This window comes from Corapipo altera, unplaced genomic scaffold (genome assembly GCF_003945725.1).
Source record: "Corapipo altera isolate COAL_440 unplaced genomic scaffold, ASM394572v1 49, whole genome shotgun sequence".
NCBI lineage: Eukaryota > Metazoa > Chordata > Aves > Passeriformes > Pipridae > Corapipo > Corapipo altera.
This window is the reverse complement of record NW_020884879.1, coordinates 2,044,379-2,063,435: the sequence shown is the minus strand read 5'-3', so window position 1 is coordinate 2,063,435 and position 19,057 is coordinate 2,044,379. Positions and strand designations below refer to the sequence as shown.

General features: G+C 39.3%; 1 protein-coding gene across 1 annotated transcript in view; it reads right to left on the bottom strand.

The window, feature by feature from the left end:
• The window catches only part of LAMA3 (laminin subunit alpha 3), a 112,023-nt gene that overhangs the window by 92,489 nt on the left and 477 nt on the right, over positions 1-19,057 (bottom strand). Inside the window, exons 2-5 of the mRNA XM_027638907.1 lie at positions 13,240-13,392; positions 2,519-2,636; positions 1,791-1,909; positions 98-268 (exon numbers count right to left, since the gene is read on the bottom strand). Of these exons, the coding sequence (XP_027494708.1) occupies positions 98-268; positions 1,791-1,909; positions 2,519-2,636; positions 13,240-13,392 (561 nt within the window). The remainder of the gene's footprint in view (positions 1-97; positions 269-1,790; positions 1,910-2,518; positions 2,637-13,239; positions 13,393-19,057) is intronic.

The following is a 19,057-nucleotide window of genomic DNA, read 5'->3' as shown; positions in this document are numbered from 1 at the left end:
CATGTTGCAAACTTAAAACATTCAGACCATTTTTTGGTCTCTAACATGCTTTAATATGATTGTTGAGTACACACGTCTCGGTGAAAACAGTACTTACTCTGCGAGTTACAGTGGGGTCCCGCTGAGCTTTGGATATCAAGTGTCCAAGAAGAGTATTAGTTCTGAGAAAACGAAGGCGAATGTTTGTTGCTTTTGTGAATTCTCGAAGATTAGGGGAATAAGTGAAGTTTTTTGCTCCTGGGCGGCCATTTACCAAAGATACTACGACCTAACAAAGAAGTAACCACATTTTTATTAAAATATACCAACTGGAAGTGCCAGTGGTAGCACAAAGCAAAATAAATAAAAGAATCCAAAAACTGACTATTGTTTCTGAACGTATGTGCTGTAACAACTAGGCATTTCATGCTGAAGCCAGGATATTGGGAAAAATAGTGTTGTTAGTCTTGGCCCCTCCTGAATTCTTATTATCCATATGGTACACTGGAAAAAAAGAAAAAAACCCGCCTCTCTCTGTTTTGGAAACAGTAGGTATTACACACAAAAATTACATGTCTTAATAGCAAAAACAATAGGAATAGTTGCAAATAGTTGTTTTAACAGTTGACAGTGTTAACGGGAGTTTTGCCTGAGTAAAAACATCAGGTTTTGGCTCCTTCCCAAAGCACATTTATTTTTGGGTTAAGGCACAAACATTCCTGGAAAATATTATTGTTACCGGGTCCAGTGCCTGCGAGCATATTAATGGTCTTTTGGAGGAAAGTACACAGTGTTGCTTTAGAAAACCCCCTCACATGAAAGCAGGTTTGTCTGACTTCCAAAACAAGGGCTCCAATACTTTTTTTATTTTTTAAAGAAACAGCTGCCAGCAGCCTAGCAATCATGGACCTCTATTGAATGAACAATCTAGTGTGTACGTACAGGGCTTAATAAAAGACTTTCATTTATTTATAACCATCCAGATAACAGATTTCTATTTTCAAATGGCTCCTGTACTCTAAGGCATGTAACAAGGGAATGATGACTGTTCCAATTGCAGCACAATTCCTTCAGAACTAGTCATAGAGCATATAATAGGAGATGGCACTAGCGATGTTCTTCTGGGGAAATTATCTTTTACAAAATCTTATTAGGAAAATTTTACAGATATGTTAACAAATTCTATTCTAATATGAATCCCGAGATCCAAATGCTCAAATCTCTGGATAACTCTTGAGGAGTTTAGATCTGGATTCTAACCCCATCAGGAGAATGCCAGGAGAAGCCATCAGCACGACCAAGAGTTTAACATTCATTCAAATAATACAAGCCACAGTTCTGCCCAGCAAGTAACAATGGGAAAAATCAGGGCAACTTTTTCCAAATACATGTATTATATTATAAACATGCAGCATTTTTATACATTCTATTTTTAAACAGCTACTTATTCTTGAATGGTAAATATCTGTTTCTACAGCCTTTACTCACATGAGTAATTTAGGTGCACTAAGTTCTGTCATGCACAATGGAAGTGTTCAGAAAATGCAGACAACACCTTCAAAAACATATGGCTAAAGTGAGGTACCTAAATTATGATAAATATCAACGCGGGTTGCTCTGAGGAGGCCCTACCCCCATAGGGAATAGTGAAATTTAGGAGGAGTCAAGTCACCCTCCCAAAATCTCACCATGATTATGGACTTACTAACGTGGATTCAAGCAGTCATAGCTGAAAAATTACTTCCAGCAAACTTCCAAAACCAATGCTGTTTGCTTCCAGCATTACACATTACCTTCCTAAAAGCACTTACCTCTCCATTTTCAAGAGGCAGAATGCGAGAGTACTCTGTGGTGCAAAGGACATCGTTGTCCCTCCTCACAGGAAGATTAGCTTCCTTTCCAAAGTGCTCCAAGCAATCTGCTTTTGAGTCTAGTCAAGCAAGAACAAAATTAATCTTATATGTGAAAATAAACATTATTGTTCTAATTTAAATTAACAAAGAAGAATCCCCTGTGCTTTCAGGTAAATTCTATCCCATAATAGAATAATAACAGTGATTGTGTAGCTCAGCACAGAAAACCAGAAATTCCTAAAAACAATCATTTCTCTTCCCAAGCAATTCAGTGGTGCCTGACAAGACATGGCCCTGTATTTCTCGTATCATCACAAAGAAAAAAGTTAGGTAGGTACTCCAAAATTTTGCATTTGTATTTCACTTTGATTTTTGCAAGAAATTTCAAGGTCCCATGGGATGAAGGACCCTGCAGTTCTGACATACCCAAAAAACAAGACAAACAAATCCAGAATTCCCAAGAGAGTGAAAACAATTCACATGCTGAATTACTCGTTCAAAATATCATACTCATACACTCTTATCACTAATCTATTGTAGCTAACTAAGAAAAATGTATTTAACATTCACTGTCTTCTCTGCAGTTGAAATCTTCAGCGAACCCCATAGTTAGATTTGCTGCTACTGAGTGAATGATTAAGGAAACCTGCCAACAAAAGGGCAGTGACACAAGGATTGATACTTACAAGCAAAATATTGCCAGGGACTGTAAGTTCTTCCAAAGTCCACTGATCTTTCTAAGACCCACAGATCTGGACGAGGAGAATTTGCAAACTTGATAAGTATATAGGCAACATGGAAGAGCTGGTAACAGAATATACGTAGATATTGTCAGAAGCTTTTTTGAGGCTATAAAAGTACCATAATAACAAAACCAATGCAAATAAACACCTTTTCTTTAGTGTAGGGGGAGAAGGCTATTCTCTGCAGTTTCATTCTCATTAAAATAAGAGGACAGATTCTCAGCTGGTTACCTCACCTGGCAACATGCTCAAGTATAAGACAACTGCAACAGGACCGTGTTAAATGCCATCTCCTACATTTCAGAACAGGTCTATTGTGCAGATGACTGACTGCTTGGGTGTGTTAAGGGTATAGTACTTAACCTTGAAAAGTTAGCATCTCAACACATCATTGAACTAAGATACTTTTGCAGAATCCTGGTACATCGGTTAATCACATAACTGTGCTTGTAGTCAAGGAATATAAAAATGGTGTGAGAGAAAATGCACGCAGCCTTAACGCTGGGACTCCTTTGCCTGTGTTTGACAGCAATCTCAGAAAGCTGTTCCTCATTTTAAGAATATTTCCAGATAATTTTGCCACTTGACAGACTTTCCAAGTAGAAGAAGCAAGCCATGCTAGAGTTTTGTGGGTATGAAATAACACAGGAAAGATTCTTATGACTGGTAGCTCATTCAGTGTCTGAAACAGCTCAAAGAGCTTCATCAGCTCAAGGTTTCTAGGCCAAGGTGCTCATTGTGCATCACAGAGATAGACCAGAGAGACAGAAAGCTCCCAAACATTAGAGTAAAAATGGATTTGACAAGAAAAGATGTCTTACTGTAAGCCTCTTGGGACAATCCACAGTCATAAACCTGAGAACATCAGTAAAAACTATCTTTTCACAAAAAGCTAAACAGATTGATTCTAAAGGTCATCTAAAATTTAAACAACCACAACATGGATAGGAGCTGCCAATAAAAGTGAACCAATACTGAGGTACAGTCAATATTCAAGTGAAGCTGCACTGGAATTTCCCCTCAACAAGCTCACTTGAGAATTATCTGCTGGCAGGAGATTCTCACTTTGATGGGAGAGTTACAGTCAAAGGTTTGTCAAGTACCTGATGCCAGAGCCCCCACATCAAACACATCCAAGTAGTTTATCTTTGCGCAAACCTCACAAATGTCATAACCCTGAAGCTAATACTTTGCAAATGTTTTTAGACTCCAAACCACAAGTGGATACAAGCTCTCAACCACAAACTGGGAACAGCATCTTTTGGCATGCCTGGCCCATTCAGCTGCCAGCTAGGAACAGTTCAATAGCTGTCACACCAACTGGGACCACCAAGAGAGATACTGGCCATACAGACACTACATGACATCCAGTATGGCTATTCAGTGCACAGACTGGTATACTTCCAGGAAAGCATAATACTTCTGAAATTCCTAACGAAATAAGGTGTTTTATATTCTTGTTTTAACTCAGCTGAATCTCTCAAGGGGCATTTATGTGTTCAAACCAGGTTTGCACTGGGCAGGCAGCTGCCTATCTACGAATAGTCCTTCTTCCCCTATATTTTAAGGTCTTTAGAAGTCCCATCCTTATGTGCACGTTAGCAAGATAGCAGTCTATGTTTTGAATGACAGAGATTTAATCAAGACAAATGATTAAATTAGAAATCTCAAGAGGAAAGGAAGGAAGCATGTAGACAAACTCCTGCCTTTTCCAGGGCTCCATTGCTTGTAGTCATGTTGTGGAATCATTACAACAATGACCTTCTACCTACTCTCCAAAAAAGCAGATGACATCTGCTTCAGCTTGCCATACAGTCATTATATTCTTCTACTCAGATGCTACTCGAAATGCTGACACAGCCATTCTCATCTCGTCTCTCACAAGAAGTGATATATTCTCCAAAGAGTGAGTAAAATATTGGAGTGAATTCCTTTTCCACAGTATGTTCACACCACTGAAGAAATACGAGACAAGCCCACTTACACATCAGTGTCACTCTGGACTATAACCTTTCATACACATCTAAAGAAAGTGGCCAAAATGAAGGCACACAACAGTCAAATCAACACATAACACCTGTCAAACACCTGTATGCCACATCTGCTATCCAACTGTGCAATTTGCTTAAGCCTATGGCTACTCAATGCATGTGAAATTGAAATACTGTCTGATATGTGTTTTATATGAGGAACTCCGTAAGTCTGCCAATGCTTAGAGAACTGCCTCTCAGCACCACTCTTTGCCTATTTCCATGCAAATCACAAAATGAAGTTAAAAAAAAGCATGGCAACTTCACATTACTATTGCATAGGAAAACCTTCAATTCACATGCAGCTCTCCTAACATCTCACAGTTTGAAATACTGCTCAGGTTTGTACAGTCACATTCAGAAAGGGGAGACGGGTAAGTCTTGATAAAAATTAAATTAGTGTTAGTTGATGACAATAACTAACCAAAACACAGTCACCAACCCTACCACCTGTCCTGCTTCTGACTTCACATGAGTGCCTATGACTTGGTTTCGACCTGGATAAAAAATATAGAATAGCACCCTGAAAATCCAAACTTCCACTACAATTAAATACTGACCAAGTTGATGAATGGTCTCTCTCCAAATCTGATGAGGCAACAACAGAAGCAAATTAACCACTGGCTTAGAAAATATATCCTTGCTAAAGTTAAAAGAGTAATCTTGCTGACATAAGACCTAGAAAAACAACTATTATAGCCAATTTTAATCACATATTCTAAAGCTGGCATCTCACTAATTTAAATCTTGATCCCAACCTAAGACCTACCCTGTAAAAAAAAGGCAGATTAAACTGAGAGCAATGTGTTTCTTCAGCCATTCAGTCTTGAGGGAAAAAGGAACGTGTCTTAATTTTTGAGAAAAAGTTTATTTGGTTGCTTTTAAGCTGAATTTCTTTCATTAAAAAAAAACTTGTTCCTTCAAAAGGTGTGTTAAAACGTTAAATAAGTGTCAAAATAACTGCTTTTTTTGGTGCAACTATATAATAGTTAAAAACATTTTCACCAAAAAAAGCCTGAAATATGGCTCAATCAAAATTCTTATAATTTCCTTGTATTAATATAGAACTAAGTTTAAAAGTAGAAATGGTACTTTGTTTCCATTACTGGAAACAATCCACTCTGGAAATGCATGCTTGAGAGAGGATGTATTACTGTAAGTGTCAAACATTGTATCCTGTAATCTAGCAGCATAGTTGAAACCTGATGGATTATCAACAGTTGGAATTTAACTAGTCTGATATTGATGTGACTTTTTCCTGTTCACTCAAGTTCAGATTTGAAGTGTTCTTGCAGTCAGTGACCTCGAAGATTCACAAAAAATCCAGAAAAAGTTTTTAAAAATCATCCAGCAGAGTGAGCAAAATGCCCTCCTCATCTGAGAATGAAAATTAAAATTCAGTGTCACATATTACCAACATTACATTATAAAGACAGAGAGATTTTTACAGAAGCTCTTACAGGTGAATTTAAGATTGCATTAAAAGAGCACATTTAAATTGATTGAGAGTTACACTGTACCATTATTGTTAATGATACAATATTCATGACCTCTAACAGCATGTACACCACTTATTTTAACCCAACAGAAAATTTCCTGTTACCCATTGTATTCTCATAAGAATTCTAAAAATCACAATAATATTGGTTTAAAATGTTATCTCTATTTTCTCCTTAAAAGTTTAAACAACCCTTTATACAGAGAAATTTTCAAGATTTGTTGGAATCCTAAAATACATGAGAAGATGGAAGGAAGTTAGATATACATACATAAAGATATAACATATTTTGGTCCATTCCTGCCACCATAAACTCAAAACAGAATATTAAAATACTGAAATGACTTGTAAGATGAGTGTTGGACACAAACTAGCACAAAATAAAAGCACACTATGTTCCGAACAATCATAATGCTGTGTGCTGCATCTGTAGGAAAAGATTGTTCTTCCTTTTTGGCTCGTGACGAATAAAAAGTGCTGGAGTGTGGTAGTAAAAAGAACCCAACTAAATCCAGGTAGACCATCTCTGCGGCATTCTATATATCTCAAGATGTGTTCAAAAAGATATCACAGCAATCCTTCTTCATGTAATCTGAGCTGTAGAACAGCTGTTTCCAGCAGGATAGAATTTCCTAAGACAGCATTATCAGATATATCTACACCACCAAACTTCCCTCAACACAGTAAGACTGTTCCTCTAGGCTTCTGGCATTATCTTGAATAATGTGGTTGGCATTGCACATTACTCAGAAGAGACAGAAATCTGATGATCATTCTAAACTAAACTTAGATGTGGGTTGATGAAGGAGTGGGATTTATGGAAGAGTGCTTGGCATCTGCTCCACACCTTAGTGCCACTGACTGCACAGGGTTGGCGTGTGCATGCCCATTACTTTCTTAATATAATGAAGCCTTAAGGTCTTGAGCGTTGTTTCCTCTCAAAGACCAAGCCATAAAGGTAACCATCTATTTAAATGAAATAAAAATCTCATATACTCCAGTTAATATTAAAGGCTTTGATATCTTGAAGTTGCAAAGAGGTAAGCACTCCCTTTATTCAAATATCTCAGTAGGACTTGAGGCACTCCTGCAGATCCAGATATGTATAAAACAGTCCTGACAGTCAGTATTTGGCAAATTCTCAACAATGTATTTTGCAGATGAAACGGTAATATAAAAAAATGCCAACTAGAGAGAGCTGACCCAGTCTTTCTGGCAGTTTCCAGCTACTCTTCTGGGCATGTGGAAGAGTAGCCATAGCAGAGGTGCAGAGAAAATCATGTATGGGTAGTATCTGAGAGGCATTAGATCTTCTGAATGTCCTTAACTGTGTACACATACACACAGCAATGTCTACACCTGTAAAGAGTGACAGTGACTGGAGAGGCTCCCACTGCACAGCATGCAGAAGTTATTCCTTGCGTGCCAGCATCACAGCCTGGGGTGCAGAAGCCAGGAATAAGCACAAGACTTCCAACACTGTTCAGTTATCTCTGTGCACATTGTATTCACATCATGCTTTCATTTAACTAGCCACTGATGCTAGAGAGCATATTTAGTTAGGTAAGTCAGCGCCTGTGCATATGCCTCATTGGCACATCTGGAGATCTTTTCTCTATCCCAGTTGATGGCAGGACCAGAAGGGAGAAGCTCTCCATACATTTCACAGGCAATACTCTAGAAGGAGGAACTGCTTCCAGAAATGAAAGGGTAGCCCATTCTTCAGGTTCAATCAGTCCTTGGTCTTTTTGCCAAGGCTGCAGGCAAATACATCAAGGACTGTCAGTTATTTTCCTGAAATTTCTCATGCAGCCACTTTTCCACTGGGATTCTGACAAAGACCAACTCAATGTTCATAATTATTTCTTACATATGGCCTATTTCCTCACAGAACACTGAAGCTATTCATGTGGGAAAAGATTTGTACGATTCAGCCCTCAGTTGTCCAGAAGATAAACGTCTCCCTATAAAGGCTATAGTCCAAAGTAAAAAGAACATAGTAGTACTGTCAGCAATGGAAGGCAACCTAGGGAATTGCAGAGGCTATGAGCAGAGGTTCTGCTCTTACTATATTGTGTTGAGAGTGAGGTATTTAGAACAACATATCACAAAATGAAAGCATTGTGTAGGAATGAGTATAAAAAGGAAGGGGGGCGAAGCAGAAGTACAGACATGGAGGGATGGAAGTGAGATCAATGAACGGGAACAAAGATCTTCCTAAAGGGATGCTGAGCAAGAATCAGAGGAAGATAGTGCCAGGAAAGCAAAGGAGAGCAAGACTTGCAAGGTTTTATTTTGAGAATAATACCAAATTAGAATTAAAAATGCATTTTAAAGCCAATGACACCCATCTATTAATGCAAACATAAGGAAAAAATTCTAAGCCATTTAAAATGGTTTTAATTAAAGTTTGAAGAAATCACAACACATTAACTACATCTGAAAGGATAACATATGAGCAAGAAATAATGTATAAAGGGTATTTCCCTGATTAAGGCTGGCAGTTCAGTTCTGAATGAGCTGCTTTTAGTGTGACTGAGGAATAAATGGAACATGTATTACCTGATACAACTTTTAGAAAATTCCATCAGACAGCTGCTACTTGATCAGCTGAAGAGTTTACAACTAGATACACCTTACTGTGGTATGAGCCTAAAATCACAACTAATTTCAAAGCATATTGTTTTGTGGCATGATCCCAAATGAGCTTCCTGCACAAACTGAAACACTCAGAACCAAACCTCTCTAATATGAAGTAACACCCATTTTTGGGTACCGTAGGGATGATATAGTACCTTTCCCAGACTAAAAAACCCCTTTTCTCCTCAGTGTGAACCACAGAGCAGGGCTCAGTGTTACTGTGGATTCAGAGCCAAGCAGAGGCTCCAGAGGAAAGGCTTTGACTTACTGCTGGGGCAGTTCTGTAGGACTGCAGAAGCTTCATGCAGTGGTTCTCATGCCCTAATCTGTAGGACTTCTCAGTGTTATTACAGAGGTTATGCAATTTCACACCAGACCTGGGCCTAATTTAAGGGTCAGCAACAATAAAAAGTCTTTAACAGCCAAGTACAGTGAGTGCAATGACTATTTTTGGAAGCCCAGTTCAACATAGCTTATGATAAACTTCCCACCACCTTGACAGTTTCTCCCTACAGGAGAAGGGCCTACAGGACACTATATTTTACAGAGTGATAATTAAATTAACTGCAACTTCAGAAACATTTAAAATTATTATGTCAATCCTTTATAAGTTAAAAACAACTGTTTTTAATGACAACAGTTAGTCAGAGCTACTTATATTCACCACAACAAACCTACAGACATAAAGGATTGTTATCAAAGATAAAAATTAAACCTCTACCATATAAAAGCAACTCAGAAGATGTAACAAACTGTGAAGCTTTTTACAAAATGTTTATATGCTTTAATTGGCAGAAAACAAAATCATGAACTCCTCCACAGGCCATAGCACTTATCTTAAATTTATGGTTGAGTTTGTCTCCTTCCCTAATAAAAGTACTAATTTGGACATTACATTCCACTGTGTGCCTTTAATTTACAACAGTGACTAATAACATTATTACATAAAAATTATTGAACATATTAGTGCACAAGACTTCACCAAGCCTGAGTCTTTCAGCACTACATTATTGCTACAAAAGCACAGTAAAAAAAAATTACATATAACTAAAGCAACAATAAAATTTGTGGGCTATACTTTTTGAAGAGTAATAGTTAGACATTTCTTTTTCATCATACACTATCCTGAACCTTCATCTTTGTCTGAAGACAAAGTTCAAAAAAATACCTGGGGGAGTGTTACTGTAATATCTGCTGAGCATTAAGCAAGCCAAAGATGAGGGCACACCTGCTAAAATTAGGCAATCCAAAGAGTCAGGGGAAGGGCAATGAACTTCAGCCAGACATTCTGAATTCAGAAGTTTAAAATATGGTGAAAACTACATCAGGAAAAACATGACCAATTAAAGGAATAACTGAGACTTCATTTGATCCAAATACTTTAAACAAGTCAGGAATAGCCACAGTGTAAGCAGGTATGTTAACAGAATGGAGAAATAGCCTCAGGGATCAACATTATAATTGTTATTCAGAAGGACTGTGATTGATTAGAAGTGTAACTATATTACAGAAAGTCAGAAAGGGAAGTAAAGCAGAGCCTTTGCTTTAAGGTTTTTGCTTTTTCTCATATTACAAAGTGCAGCAAAATGAGCATTCTTCTAGCAGAAAGCTTTAGCATCCTGAAGGGATTTTGACTTTCAAAATCACCCCTTGTGAAACAGAAGCAGGACCAGGTGGGTGTTCTGTTCCAACTCCATTGTAGCGAATGCTAAAACTTCCATAGTGGTGCAACTATTCGATTAAATATTGTCATGAGACCATGGCAAAAGGCTCCACTGGGACTCTGCTCTCAATCATAAAGATATAAAGCAGGAACACAGTAAATTAAAAGCTTTTGACTCAGCTCTAAATTTTGCTTCCTCTAATTGTGGATACTTGATGACCAGCTTACACTCAGTCATTGCTTCCCTGCACGCATATGTACCTTACTCATTGTCACACTCTGCACATGCAAAAACATTTCCGTATTTTGTTTGCAGAAAAAGGTGACTTGTATTAAAAAAAAAACAAAAACAAAAACAAAACCACAAAGAGGACAAATATTCAGTGAGGAAAAGTACATACCTGCTATCTTTTCAATATTACAGCCTGTCGTTCTGCATAGTGTTTAGACACATATCTAACTTTAAGATTTATTTTTCCTTAAAAACCAAAACCTTCATCTCAGCTCACCCAAGGGGGAACTGCGCTCTGAAAAATTGTCTCTGTTAACTAAGAAAGCCTGCATGACTAACACACACCAAGCTCTTAGTATTTAGGACCCTGAAGTAAGGTAAGGTGAATTGGGGTCTCAGTGTTTACCTATTCTCTTGAATAGACTTTACTCTGTCACAGTGTTTACTGTTCTTCTTCATTAATGGTACTGTGTGCTACTATATGAATTTGGGATGTGAGAATACTAAACAAAATGTCAAAAGTGAATCTCAAGTTCAAACAAATCCTGAGACTAAGCTTTAACTGGATGAATGCAGATATAAGATAATGTCCCTGAAACAGGGAAAAAAAACACCATATGAATCCTACTAAACCCTCATCCATCCAGCAGCTAAAATGATTTCTTCCTGATCACAAGACCTGAGGTAATTTTCACCTTTGTCTTGAGTTCCTCTTGTTTCCAAGTAAGGGAGTTCAGAGTCACCTTTCCAAGACGTATCAAAGTAATGAGAAACACATATCCTCCTGCTGAGAAATTCTCTAATAACTACAGGAATCTTAGCACATAGCAATTGGTCTCCAAGAAGTCTTATGAGAGGAGGGCACTCAGTTCATATCGTTCCCCTGAAAGAAGGAGGTTTCTCAGAAGTTAACTCCACATACAAAGTATGATGTCTGTTAGTAGGTTCTCCAAAGAAGATAACAAGTGCACAGTGGGAATAAAAGTTTTGGATGGAGCAACACGTTAAACAAGAGGGTGATGGTGATGCAGTACAAGCATTGGTCACAAATACACTGGGTTACACCACAAGACAAATTACAGCCTGCAACCTAATCCTGTATCTTGCAGAGACCCTAATAGATACAAGCAGCTCAAAAAGCAAGGTCTGCCTTACTGGGAAGTGATTGCCTTCTTGTGCCTATTCATAGCACCCTGCTCTGCATTCAGTGTCCCAAGTCTGCTTGTTCAGCCTGAAACAAACATTTCCCTGGAGTTTGCTGGAAAAGAACAACTGAGAGACTTGCTTCACAGGAGCACAAAGCAGTGGGGATACAACACCCCTCAACTGTACAGTGTAACAGAAAGAGCAACACAACTCACAGGGGTCCAGCTACTGTCTGCCAAGCTAATGTGGATGCTGTGGCCTCAAAATTCATTAGCTTCTACATAGCTCTCCTTTCTTTTGTGATACAGTGCAGAAAAGCAACCAAGAAAATAGGCATGTTATTAGTGTAATCAAAAGAAATGCAAATTCAGAATTCACAGCAATTTGGTTTAAATTACTGATATCCTCTATCTTTAACTGTCTGGCCTTTCTGCACTGCAGCTATACCAGATACAAAAACACCTAATGAAGATATCCTCAAAATGAGAACCATTACAGACACGTGAGGGACACAAGCAGTAAAACACCACGTAACAGAAGACGTAAAATAAGTTGCACCTGAATCCCCAGTAAAATGGTAGGTGAGTCTCAGAGAGAAACATTTGCTTAGTTATCCCTCCCTTTGCTGTCAACTAAATTGAATGCCCACTGAAAAAGTCCTGTCCAATATAATCAGTCAATAAAGAGTTACTACTGTCCAAAATATATATGCACACATATACATATACTATGTAGACCCACACATGTATTTATAGTCATATATTTTCAGCTGTTGTGAACTTGCACAGCGCAACTAATTTCACTGGATCAGTGCCCAATTATGGCAGCTGAGAATCCATCCCTATGACTTAAAATACATATACAGAGGCTTTACTCAGCTACTTGCCCATCACTTGCACAGGAAATATGGGTGCTCATGTTACTGTCTCATTATTAATTAATATTACATTGGTTTTGCTGTCCCTTCCCTTTTAGACCATGTTATCAGTATTTGTCTGTCTATCATGAAGATCTTGCTGGATGACAGAGAAACCAGAAGGACTCCTTAGGCAAAAGCAGACTCCAGACATTATTCTCAAATCACATACATGCACGGAGATCATGCAGTCTCTCTCTCTGTGCTCATGGAAAAGGAAAATATTAAATGGAAGACAGAACCCTCAATTAAGAGGTCCCCCTGTCTAACCTCAGGCTAACAAGTTAAAATGTCTGTGCAAGAAAGCACATCATTTATGTGATGCCAGTGGCAGGAACTCCTACCTTCCAAATTCCTAAAGAAAAATAATCACTTTAATACAATTAACTCAGCCAAAAAAATACAGACATACATAAATTAGACAAAAAATCTGTGCTGTTGGAAGTCAAAATCATCATTTCAAAAGTCTCTCCCAATTGCAAAGCATATTTATAAATGCAAGAAATGATCAAACCTCACCCAACTGCTCATGCACTTACCTGTCCCAGATCTAAAGTGACATTGACTTCATTGTACTTCAAGCCCATAGAAAGAGGAGGACTCTGCCACCAGCGCTCCGTGCCATCAATTGCATTGGTTACTGGGTGAGCTTTGCTGGGATCAGCAGCATTGCAGTAATCACAAAACTGGCCCTGAAACACAATAAATTAAAAAGATCGTCTCAGATGAAATCTCACGCACTGGCGACATATGCAGTTGTTAACTGAGATTCTGATCTAGAGTGTTGACTAAAAATGGGGTTAAATTTTGTTTCTTTGCCTAGTATAATTTTTAGAGTGTAAATTATTCCCTTGGCAATTAAATTACACACCCATACTCTGAAACACGCTAACATTTATGTTACAAACAAAAATTTCAGAATCTCAATAAAGGGGCTACAGTAAATATTAACTAATTTATTGACATTTTGGTGAAATTACCTATATGACATCTACAGTGGTGTTTGCAGGAAATTAATAAAACAAAGCTCCTTAGAACTGGATTAGGATCAACAAACAAATTATCCTCAATTCTCCCATGAAATATCCATATATGCACATAGCCTGGTATTAATAAAAGCATAAAAACCCCCTCCATTACCTGCCTGTAAGTTTAGTGTTACAATTTTATAACACTGTTTTCATTTTTTTTCATGCCATTATAATACATTATGAATCAGAGATTTCTGAACAACATGTACTCATGGAAAATGCAACAGAACCTATAGACTGTTCCCTTTAAGTTTCCCTTTAAAGAATCCCATTGTATCCTCATTTCCAGAAGTTACTGCCTAATTTCCAGCACACAACTAAAGCCACACTCCAGAGATGCCCTTTGAGAGTCTCTAAAGCTCTTTGTACAATAATGATGAATAAACTTCAGGAAATTTAATTGTCTTTTGATTTTACATCTTGGCTTGCCCCACAAGCTATTTTTATCTCCAAGAAAACACATTTTACAGTCCACTAAGATTAGTGCTGAAACAGTGTAATTAGTTATTAAGGAATCTTTTACTGTCCTATGCATTTCTTATTCCAATCACTGGATGGAGATAATCAGTGAAAATGCTAAACTGTGCCAGGCACAGATCTTTGTAGAACCCTAATAGAAAAAAAATAACATTTGCATTGAGGCAGTACACCCATCACGCTTGCTTAAGTCAGACACTTGCTTAATCCATCAGCCTGTGAGGTGCTGACACTGTTGGACTCCCAATTAAAATAAAAAGAATGGGGCAAAATGTTACCTTCTCAACTTAGCCTATTTTCATCAAATACATGACAAATCTTTTGTTGTTTCTGCAATCCACATTGCCTGGCATGAAGCATGTTCCTACCCTTTAAGAATTTAGAGAACCCCATATATAACTGCCATTATTTTGTTTGTCACTGTTGTCAGACTAACCAGTGTGAACTAACTGGAGCAATCATACTTGTCCACTTTTAACAGAGGAATAACAGAAGGGCTCTCACATTCTTGCTGGGAACGGTCTTGCAAGCTTGGTGAATTTAAAGATGTTTATCTCTAGTGGAATTTATTTAACATCTACCATAGTTACTAATGGATTGGAAAATACTTCATCATTCTCATGTGATACAAATACACCATCTTGTGTCTTTCAAACACAAAACATAGATATTCACTGAATATTTTTTAATCAACAGCAGTAATTTCAGTGTCTACATCTAACAATACTTCCACCCTCATCCTCCTTTTCTGGAAAGCCCAGAATATGACGCTGTTTCCAGAGGCCATGTCTACCATTAGTTGTTCTGATTCAGCACTACCAGTGCCAACCTGACTGAGGGTTAACTCTCGAGAATTCAAAGAGTTGTTTAGAGACTTACAACTCGCATACATAAGTCAGTTAACTTTATCTGGGGTCATGTTATAACACGATCCTCCTCCAGCTCTGCTAGAGAAGATGGTTTGGTTGATTTTCATATGAACTACAATATGCTAGGACACTGCTGTATTCAAGTAGTTTGCTGCAGCAGATACCACATCAGCCTGTGCTAGCCACAGGCAACGTTGCCAGTTTCTGCAGTGATGACAAACAGAATCATGTTGCTCTCTGCAAAATCAATACCCTGAGAAATCGGTCTATGCACCGACAACTGCAGCTACTACCACATCACAGCATCTTTCCTCACAAATGCATGCTCGAGTTCTGACATATATGTTACAACAGTACAAGCTTCCTAAATAGCTTTATAATGTGCTTGAAACACAGTTTAAATTCACATTCACGATGATCAGACTGGAAATACACAGGAAACAGTTGCTGCTACAGCAGTTTCAGCTCTGATCTGGAAACAACCTCAAAGAAAGGCTGAATGAGCAGTAAACAACAGGGACTACTAAAAGCAAGCATTTAATTTACATGCACTTAGGTGATTTCAGTATACCAGAGCACTTGATCTGAACTCAAGATACCATCTTTTTCTTTTTGGGCACATAATTCAAAGAATTTCATTGCAACAGCTGGAGTTTCAGTTACTTAAAATTACATTCCAACAACCTGCCAACTAGGCAGCAAAACAAAAAATGAAAGAAAAAAATTATTGGACAGAGCAGCCTTCCTTCTCACTGACAGTATCTCAGGAACTGCTACAGTTCACGTCTCCATTCCAGGAGACTGGGGCTCGAGACTTGGTCTGATTTTGGCTGCAGTTCATCAGGTAGGCAGGTGTGTATTTGCTGTGACCTTGTTACCCTCCTTTCCCCTGCTTCTCCTGAGCGAAGGAGAAACCTGGAACTGCATGAAAGGGTTTGCTGAAATACGCCAGTGTGGACCTGAGACACCCAGGGATGAAAATGTCTTGCCTGTAAGTTATGGAAAGTGACAACAATGAAGAACTTGTTCATTATTTCATACCTAGCAGTTCTGTGCACACTGGCAGGGCAGGACAGGTATGCAGTTAGACTTTAATGCACACCCGCACACCACTGTGGACAGACTGGCAGGCAAAACCAGGCATGCCATTTATCTATCAGCTGCTGAAATATTTTATACTCTTGTACATTTCTTCACTCAACACTGTTCTTATTAAGTTATTGTCCCACATGCCAATATGCTACAAAAGGGAAATACACTGCTTTCCAGAGGGCATGTCCAGCACCGTCTTAAGAGCCTTGGTTGAGCTGCCCAGGAAGGGACTGTCCATCCCACTGATCACCTTTAAACAACCTCCAAACACTCTTTATGGATTTGCTGGATAATTCAGGCTTCATTAAAACACACTCTACCAAATGACAAGCTGAACAAGAACGACCAATGTCAGAGCAGTGGAAATAAAGCTGTGTCTGCTTTTCCTCTCTTTGCCTCATTTTCAGATAGCACTAGCAACAGAGCTGTGTGCTCCCTTTGACAGAATGAGGATCACTCTGCACACCTCCTTTCCAATTTCTTTGCTCATAGAGCAACAGCCACAATCCAGCCTTGTAGAGGAGACAAAAAGAGAGTGACTCAAGTGTGTGGTGTCACTTGAACTTGCATCAGCCCAACATAGGGGCTATTATTTTATGTAAATGCCACATGACCTTCCCTCAGACCCTTTTAAGAAACAACACATAAATACTTCTGCTGATTTTAAATCCTTCTATGCTTAGGTTCTGTAAAAGCTTACTGCACTTCTCTCCAATTTTCCATGAAAGAAGAGATTCTCTTATTTACAGTGTCTTTGAACTTGTGAGGTGAAGTGGCTTGAAAATATGCACATTGTGCTGTTATCACATTTTCCCTTGTTGGATTTCCCTGGCCTTTTGAAAGACCGCCCAACCCTTGTTGAACCACAACAACTACTGGTAAATCTCAGAAGTATTCATGTTATGTATCTCAATGGAGCTTTGTTAAAACTGGAGAGAAATGCTGCTGTATCCATGCTTACACAAACGCTGTAAGAGGCACAACACGCTTCCTTGTGCCAGGGCTGAGCTATCAGTACTCCTTCTGGGAACTTGAATTGGACATGAACCATAACAACTCTCTAACCTAGGACCTGCAAGTCAACTATTTAACAGTAGGAGCTCCCTCCTTTCTAGCCTCCCTCTTCCTTTATACTGCAAACCCTCATTACCAGTTGGGTGTTAGTCTATAAAGGGAATAATTACAAAAACCATCAATGGCAACGTGCATCACACAACAGGCTTCATTCTGCTTGCTTGGCATGTTTGTCTGGTGTTTGCTTTGGCTGATTTTTATTATCCTGTGATTTCTGATATTTCAAGACATGTCAGTATGAGATTTCACTGCAGCAGTGGGCTACAGCAAGTTGCTGAGAGATTTTTGGGCTTGCTGTTCACCTCCCGGTATCGTTGCTTCAGGCAACTTTAAACATGGGTGTTGCTGCATTCAGTATGGAAGGACGGATGCCTAAACTTCAGAGGTGTGTTAGAAACAGAGAAGCAAGCAGCTTCCTGATCATCACAACTCTTTTTTGTAATCTCAGTTTAAGCATGTAATATCTGTGTCCCAGTTTTCCTATTAGTAAAACTGTATATTACTCAGTGTGTAAGCATCTCCAACCCACTCTAAGCTTTTTTTTATGACTGAGGGTAGTACACAGATATAAGGTAAATTGAGATTTCACGGCACAGCAGAGAGTCATGGCAGAGGGAAGCCCAGAGCAAAGCACACTGCTGACTGTGGCTGCCTAATGAACTGCGAGGGCAGGCTGAATGATGGTGCATGCTCCCTTCTGGCACATGACAAGAAGTACATATGCTTCACCTTCTTAGTCCTCTCCCCCTTTCTTGAGCATCTATTCTCATAAGGAAATGAGAAAAACAACTCTTTTATCCACTGCAACTCCTTCTGAAACCAAATATGCAGGGTTATTTCACTATTAATCATACAAGCACCTCATAAGACTTTGAAATACTAGCCCTTCTTCTAAGACACTAAAAATTTAATTGCATTCTTTCTGTATTGCCTGGAGTCAGACAGTGGACCTTAGAGCTTTCAAAATCCCTTTCAAATTGCAGTTTCATTCTGGCTCTCTTCTCCCACCAAGAGATAATACAAATAAAATAACTTCGGAAGGTTTGACGCTTCAGGAAATTCCCCCCTTGTAACACAGCTCTGATCAAACTTACACTGAGCATCAATTGCAGTACACCAGCTTGTTACTCCTTCCTTTCTCTCTAACAGACATGTCAATACAAGTTTCTACCAAAGGAAAAATATATTTCCATTAATCCTTTGCCGGGAGTTTTGCACTTTATTGTTATCTTTCTTGTGACTGGCACAAAATGAGTGCAATAATCTTGTGCTATGCTAGGAGAGAACAACATGATCCTCGCTGCCCTCTGTGCTTATACTCCCTGTCAGAGTTCCAAGGAGTCTCTGGCCTCCTCCCACAAGCAACGCAAGGCACAGACGATAAGCCTCACATTTAGTGCTTGCAAAATACCAAAGAGCCACAAAATACTTGGCTAAACCCGGACCTCTTTTCCCGTCGGAGCGATGCCTGCTCTCCAGCGAGCGGTTGCCACTGCAGCCCCGCCCCATCCATCTCCCCCGAGCTCATTGCTTTACCCCCAGAAGCATCACGCTGCTCACCGCGGACCACAGGCCACGCACTGAGGCCACAAAACACCACCTGAGTTCCCTCTAAGGCACTTCCAGATGCCCGACGGGACGAGCAGCTCACGCATCTCCGGGAGAAGCCGCAGCACCGCGTGAACCGCGGGCATCGGGGCCGGAGGGGAAGCGGCCGCTCCCCGTGGCGGGGGCGGTGTGTGGGTGTGTGTCTCCAGAAGGTACCGGAGCACCTGAGGGCAGATGTGCGGGCAGAATCGCCGCTGCCCGCCTCC